This window comes from Primulina tabacum, chromosome 12, assembly GCF_025594145.1.
Source record: "Primulina tabacum isolate GXHZ01 chromosome 12, ASM2559414v2, whole genome shotgun sequence".
Classification (NCBI taxonomy): Eukaryota; Viridiplantae; Streptophyta; class Magnoliopsida; order Lamiales; family Gesneriaceae; genus Primulina; species Primulina tabacum.
This window is the reverse complement of record NC_134561.1, coordinates 26736244-26743688: the sequence shown is the minus strand read 5'-3', so window position 1 is coordinate 26743688 and position 7445 is coordinate 26736244. Positions and strand designations below refer to the sequence as shown.

General features: G+C 31.0%; 1 protein-coding gene and 1 long non-coding RNA gene across 9 annotated transcripts; one reads left to right on the top strand and one right to left on the bottom strand.

The window, feature by feature from the left end:
- Positions 1–1395: 1395 nt before the first annotated feature.
- LOC142520022 (uncharacterized) lies at positions 1396–6642 on the bottom strand. Its single transcript, XR_012813874.1, has 3 exons — positions 6579–6642; positions 6389–6487; positions 1396–1616 (listed from the first exon to the last, which is right to left on the bottom strand). It is a non-coding gene; the product is annotated as an uncharacterized LOC142520022 (long non-coding RNA).
- LOC142520023 (potassium transporter 5-like) lies at positions 2809–5675 on the top strand. 8 transcript variants are annotated; one of them, XR_012813875.1, is made up of 6 exons: positions 2809–3064; positions 3146–3208; positions 3701–3810; positions 4100–4214; positions 4938–5173; positions 5431–5675. XR_012813875.1 is itself a non-coding variant. In XM_075622973.1 (5 exons), the coding sequence occupies exons 3-5, from the start codon at positions 3769–3771 to the stop codon at positions 4723–4725; spliced, it is 555 nt and encodes a 184-aa protein (XP_075479088.1). In that variant the 5' UTR covers positions 2809–3064; positions 3146–3208; positions 3724–3768; the 3' UTR covers positions 4726–4931. The 8 variants fall into 8 exon arrangements, 4 of the variants coding, with proteins under 4 accessions (XP_075479088.1, XP_075479085.1, XP_075479087.1 ...); XR_012813878.1 differs by lacking the exon at positions 4100–4214; XR_012813877.1 differs by lacking the exons at positions 4938–5173; positions 5431–5675 and adding an exon at positions 4328–4931 and having other exon boundaries at positions 4147–4214.
- Positions 6643–7445: the final 803 nt, after the last annotated feature.

Genomic DNA, 7445 nt, shown 5'->3' with positions numbered 1-7445 from the left:
TATACAATACCAATAATATTCATCAACCAATTACATTATCATTTATACAGTTCGACTTAAGTAACCTTAGCACCAAAATTTACTGATCGACTTCTATCCTTGGTAATACACTTAAAAGTTAACCCCTATCTCAACCCCATAATAATATTAACCTAAGATCCTTGAATCGAATTTTTAGCTTACGACACCAAACTTACGTAATTTAACTATTTACAAGCATGTCCCAAATATAAAATTGTTGCAAATCTTAAATTCGAGTACATTAATACATAAAACTCAATTATACAATATCGACATTCTACTTATATTTTAAAGCCCTTCAAGTCCCAATTATATGCTTAAACTATTTTCTTTCCAATTACAATATAGTTGAGGCCTAAGACTCTTGGGCTTTCTTCATTGAAATCAATGTCGCATTCTTATATATCCTCAATGCTTAAATAATCCTAGCGTATAAAACTTAATAAGTTATCCCATGTTAACATTAGACTAATTCTAATAAATCAACTTCACTTATAACCCATAGAGTTCTAGAATTCCCATATCAAGATTTTAGATTTCTTACTCGATAAGAATCTTAATATTCGTTCATTCACTAGTAGAAAAATCGCTTTTTACTTCGCGTATTCAATGAAGTAATAAGGTAGTTAATTGCCGAAGTATATGGACGTGAAGTAATAGATGTACCTTTTACTTCGCATAATAACCGAAGTTGTATGATAGAAAATACTGAAGTCTTTGGCCGGTTTTCCTTGGAAAACCGGTCTAGAATTGGACCGGTGCCGAAGTAAGAAATGTGTTTTACTTCATCTATTATTGTAAATAATGAAGTAATATATTATATATAACTTCGTCTTAATTATTATTTAACGAAGTAGTTTATAATATTTTACTTCATTATTTACAATAATCGTCGAAGTAAATCATCTGAAAGACCTCGTAGTTATGTATTTTGATGAGGTAATAAACACAAACAACTTCACAATTTATCCTATTTGTGGAAGTAAATATAATCTATAACTTCAGCATTTATCCTATTTGTTGAAGTATTTTATATTTTGTTACTTTACAATTTACATTTAGTGACGAAGTAAGTGGTTCGAAAGACTTCAGTAATTTGTATTTTGATGAAGTAATTGCGCAAAACAACTTCGCTTTAACAGAACAATGTTGAAGTAAATTAATTATATCACTTCGTCTGATTTCTTATTGACGAAGTATTTAATATTATGTAACTTCACAATTTGCAAATAACAACGAAGTAATTTACCTATTACACTTCATTTTTTTTATTTTGATGAAGTAATTGTTAAAAAAAGACTTCGCAATATATGACTTAATACACTAATATAATTAAACTCATAAATTATCCATCTAAAAATTATTAATATCCATGAATCCACAATTACATATTCATCAATCCACAAGTAACCCAAAAAATGTATCCACAAAACCAAAAGTATATCCAAAAATCCACAATGACAAACAAAATATTTGTCCCAACATACACCATCCATCTAAGCACCTACATAGGAGTAAACAAATTCACTCCATTCACTTCTAACCTCGTCATATTGACATTGGGTGTAATATTGGTTCTTGATGCATCCTGCAAACTGAAATTTGAAACATAAAAAACGTAAGGCTGGATGATTAAAACATAAAATACGTAAGGCTGGATGAGCCGCCAAGCTAGCTAGGAAAATTAAAACTTAATCTTGGAACACAAATATAATTAACCCATGCTTAAAAACAATTATAAGAATTTCCCATGTACAACATATTTTTTTTCGAAGAACAAGCTGTCACAAAAAAGTAAAACCATATTAATTTGAGGATTAACGTAAAAGAATTAATATATGAGACAATTTTGATATGATTAACATGATGCATGTACCAATAAACGCAGACAACAAGAGTCTCGAGTTCAATCCGATATGAGGGAACCAATAAGGACAGATATAGACAAAAAAAACAGGAAAAGACAAAACCAAATCACCTTAAACTCCAACAAAATATGAAGCCACCCAACTTCTTGTTTGAAGAAGTGAAATCAACTTAAAAGTAAGAACAGATTGAATTTGTGCCACTTGGAAATGATACGAGAATCTTGAAAAAAAGACAACACTTACAGTCCAGAATCATACTCCCGTATATGATTCTGGGCTTCAAATTTCTTGATAAAACCAACAACCCACCAAATAAAACAAATGAAAAGAAAGTATTTTAACCAAAACATATATCAGCAATAAACAGAATAAACACAAAAGCTTAAGATTACAACGCAGAAGATATGAAAATCAGGAACAAAATTTCCTTTTTTTATCAATAATATAAAATATATCACAATGACAACAATTCATCTCAAGCAATTATCTCAAGAATAAAATATATCCCAATGGCAACACATTATCTCAACAATAAAATATATCCCAATGGCAACACATTATCTCAACAACAACACATTATCTCAACAATAAAATATATCCCAATGGCAACACATTATCTCAACAATAAAATATACACTACAACAATAAATGGCTATTGTGACACTTTTTTATACACTTTTAATTAATGTTGTTACAAATACTTAATAATGACACTTATAAAAAATTAATAATCTGTAAAATAAAAAAACATATTAGATTAGTTATCGTGACATTTTTAATTGATGTCATGAGAAACAATTATTTTCTATCCTCCAATATTTATCCAACCCAAATATTATCACCTTTATTTTATTTATTTTTCTACCGAAAATCTTCACCCTACTCTCCAATTTTAAAAAAAACTTAATTAAATGAAAAATCGAGAAAAGCTGGAGAGAACCATCCCACGCCCAATTATCATTCTCGATTAATGAACGAAAGCTACTGCCGTTGGCTCTCTCCCTCACCACCCCAGCTGCCGCCGACGCCGCCCAGACCACCTAACAAGAAGCGTCGAGGTCATTATGTTCTTCCCCAAGCCCCTGCACCTCTTTTCTACACTGAATCTAGAAGAAATCGAGTGGATCCAGCCCTGTTCAAAGTTCACTGTGCGCACAAGTTCTTCTTCGATTCCGGTTAGATTTTTCTTTGATTCTTGGTTGTTTGTGTTGTATTCAGTAAGTATTTGAAGCCTATGTGTTTCCCCACTTTTCCAGGCACTTTAGCTTGCTTCCGATGAGATTTCGGTGACTTCTCCGGCAACATTTTCAACATCTAAGGTGAGATTTCTGCGGTAATATCTACAAGAATTTTTTGCATTTACGGTGACAAGTTTACATAATCAGATTTTGTGCATTTACAGTGATAAGAATTTTGAAGCCTATTTACAGTAGGTTGTATTTTTTCCTCTCAATTTTTGATATAATCTATCTAATCCACTTAAAGGGGTGAATATAATTAATCGAAGAGTCAGCCAGCCCATTTGATCATCTTTGTGTGGATTTCTTTTGTTATGACTCAGCCAAGCCCCACAAATTTTGATTGTTTCTCGCTAGTCTTTGTCGGTGAAGAAGACACTGAATTCTTGTGGGCGAGAAAAATCTTGTTTTATTGCATTTGCTTATATTTGGGTTTATGATAAGAAGGAATAAAGCATCCTGCCTAAAACTGGGATACGTGGCTGTAAAATAGTCTATGATTTGGTTTTCTTGCTGTTTCTTTTGATTGATTATACATGCACATGTGATTAGGCATGAGTTCTTAATTGACAGGGTTGTCACCTGTTCACGCATAGATCGATGATTCTGGATCGAATGTTAGACAACATGATTCTGAGGCCATGTTTGCTGACTTAGGCCATTTCAACGTAACAGCCGTGCAAGTAAGTATTGTTATTATTGTGCATTACATTATAATTATCTTGCATGCATATTGTGCACTACATTAGAATTATCCAAATTGAATTATATTGTTTGTTTAATAATATCGGGAGTGGATGTGTTTAGTAACTTGGGTTGATTATTGTTGTAATGCATAATGTTTTCACGGATCCTTGAATTTGAGGAATGACAAGTTAAATACAAAATATGCATTCTGCTATTTGAAGTTATATCTACTCTTTTTCGTCCCAAAACCAAACATATATATTTTTCCTTTTTGTGTCTCTTCAGATTAGTTTCACGGGAATGGTTTTTCTTGCTCTCCTAATTGCATATAGTGGACAAGCTGCATATCTTTCCAAATTCCCTGATCATGTAAAGCACATATTTTATGACTCCATACCAGGTTAATTATTTCTCTCCTACAAGTTCTTATATTAAAAACACGATTCTAAATCTAAATCTCATCTAATTTTCCATTCAAAATTTGAACATGATCTATATCTAGATATGATACAGGTCCACAATATTGGCCAACTTTTGTTGTGGCTAATGCTGCAGCAATTATCGCCAGTCAAGCTATGATATCCGAAGCATTTTCTATCATTTCCCAGTCCCTCAGCCTAAGTTGTTTTCCAAGAGTAAAAGTTGTTCGTACTTCTGCTAAGTATGAGGGACAAGTCTACATTCCAGATATCAACTACTTTCTCTCCTCCAATATTTATACAACAAAACTAAAGATGGTCAAACAAGTGCAATGTGATATGTTTTATTATGTGGATCTGTTTGTTCTTCTTTGGGTTCATGTCTGTGGAACTCATAACCATGGTTTTTGTTTTGCAAAGCAGTATATGTTAGAAGCATTCTTGATTAATGTTGGGCTGTGTTTTACTGTTTCAAAGACTTGGAAATGTTGACTAATTTTTCTAAATTAAATTTTCTATCTGATGTTTGTACTGTTATGTAAAATCTCTTGCTTTTGCTGTAATGAGTTAACTAATTTGAATGATGTTTCTTTATGTTTTTTTGTTTCCTGGCTAGCTGGACATACTCATTAGCATAATGATTGTTGTAGATTGTACTTTATAATTGTTTTTATCAAAACCTTCTTTTTTGCACTTTCACGTAGATTGAATGTTCTGTCTCAATAAAAAGTCTATTTGATTCGACGAAAATTGTGGCAAAAGAAGTTGTTCGTAGCATGGATCCAAATACCGAAGTAGGAAGACAGACGTTGGGACCAAATTGGTGTGAAATACAATTCTAGTTGTCCTAGAACGAGAAGAGAGTTTGATTAAGCCATATAATCTTTTACAAAAGGTTGGGGATACACTTGGAGGAATGATAGTTTGGCCTTGTCATTTGGTATGATATTCAACTTTTCAATTAACTAGTATTTATTGTTATGTCTGTCATGTTAATATCTTTTTAAACCAATATCAATTATATTTGTAGTTGACAGTTAATGAGAAAGATTTCTACTAGGTGCATTTAGATAAATAATAATTTTTCAGTTTATCGTTTGATATGATATTCACTAGTTTGAATTAAATTTTAATGTCTTTATTTTGTGCTTCTTTAATTTTATCTCATCCATACAAATATATGAATTTTTATTGTAGGTGACAAGAATATTGGATTTTGATTAAGATGAGATGGCTGAAGAATGAAGATGCGCGCGTCACAAGTTTGCTTATGTTTTGCTTTACAAGACTTAATTGTTTGCTAGTTTTAAACTAAATACGTTTAGTACATTTGGTACATTTGTTGGGGTATTGATGTTTTTCGAGGTAACAAATTTGTCAGTCTTATATATTAATGATTGCAAAATTAATGACAATTATTGATTAGCAATTTAATTTCTATTTTAAAATTTTGTATTTGTATTTATGTTAATTTGTTATATCCGTGAATATTATATCATGAAAATATTGAAAATCGATGACATTTCAAAAAATATGACATTTTTATGTCATAATAGAAGATTAAATCATGTACATAAAAAATGTCATTGTAAAACTCATATAAAGACATTTCAAAAAGTCATTATAAACAACTATTAATGTCAATTTTCAATGTCTTTATATACTAGTATAGAAGACATTTGTAAGTGTCATTACAGATTACATAATGAGACATTTTAAATTAACCTTATAACATATCATTAGTGACATTTTTTATTGTCACTATAAATAATATACACGACACTTTTAGTTGTCATTATAAATTATGTTATCTGACATACAAATTTGTCATTATTGCTATAATAACAAGGCATGTATAAATGTCTTTAAAACATGAGTTTTCCTGACATTTAAAATTGTCATTATATGAATAATTAGTAACATGTATGAAGTTATCATTAACATCTTATAATGACATTAAAAAATGTCTGGAAGTTTAAGACGACATTGGAATAGACGACATTTGTTGGAGGTGTCACTAAAACTTAAATGTCACTAAATATTAAATATGATGACATTTATGAATGTCATCATAAGCATTTATTGTTGTAGTGATATCTTAATGACAACAATTCATCTCAATCAATCAACAAATTTATCCCAAGAAGAAACTCACCATCTTCTCCAATTGTGGATCATCGCAATCGACTATCTCTTTCATGTACCTCATCACACAATATCCACACTCAACCGAACCACTTTGTTTCAGATTACCCTATAATGAAATTGAAAAGTTAATGCAACAATCACAATCTAATTAATAACCACTACCAATTCATGTATTCATAAATAAGTACGATACATACCGTCAATATTTTAAAACCTGGCCCTTTTGAAATACCCTTGGAGGCATTGTACATCTTCACCCCACTACATTTTAAAAAGTAAGAAGTTATTTTTTTGCATATTTATAAGTTAAATGTATTCAAAATCAACATAAGCTACTACTTACTTTGTCACAATAGTTTTTCATGTATCATCTCGGTTCCTGTTAGACGTTGAATCCAATAAATATATCATATTCTTATCTTCGTTGACGATTGTCAAGATCCAATGTATAGTTTCACAATTGCACTCAACTTTGTGTAACGCTTACATCCATTATACAAAGGTTTCTCTGCTTCCTCCAAAAATTCCATAAACGCTTCTGGATTTTCTGTATAGTTATCATATGCTGCCTCACACATATTAGTGGTTTCAAAGTGTCCGTGATAGTTACCAATTGGCTCCTTGTTCGTGCTCCAATTTACTTTGTCACTTTCAGCAGACTCACTGTGCGAAATCCAATTCACATAATTTTGATTAAAACCATGGAAATAAAGATGCTCTCGAACGGACTTAGGTGGTCTTTTTTTAAGATTTTTACATTTGCAACATGGATAATGAATTAAATTGGGGTCAATATGGGGATTCTCTAAACAACCTCTGATAAACAGTTCCACACCCTCCTCGTACTGTCTTGACCTTCTATCCGAGTGAATCCAAGAATTATCCATTTCAATACAGTAAAATACCAGAAATATATAACAATAAATTTGATCTAAACCTGAAAATATTACATTTAATAATGTCATTTTCAATTTAATTTGTTGAGCGCAAAAAAAATGAAAGAAGACTACCTATTGACTAACAAACGAAAGAAGACTACACAGATGCATATAAGTTAGAAAAAC

What these genes read in the sequence shown, in the direction of transcription:
- LOC142520023 (XM_075622973.1), top strand. Translation starts at nt 3,769, where the DNA reads ATGTTTGCTGACTTAGGCCATTTCAACGTAACAGCCGTGCAA. An exon ending in TCAACGTAACAGCCGTGCAA is followed by an intron (nt 3,811 to 4,099) that starts GTAAGTATTGTT and finishes GTGTCTCTTCAG; the next exon opens with ATTAGTTTCACGGGAATGGT. An exon ending in ATTTTATGACTCCATACCAG is followed by an intron (nt 4,215 to 4,327) that starts GTTAATTATTTC and finishes GATATGATACAG; the next exon opens with GTCCACAATATTGGCCAACT.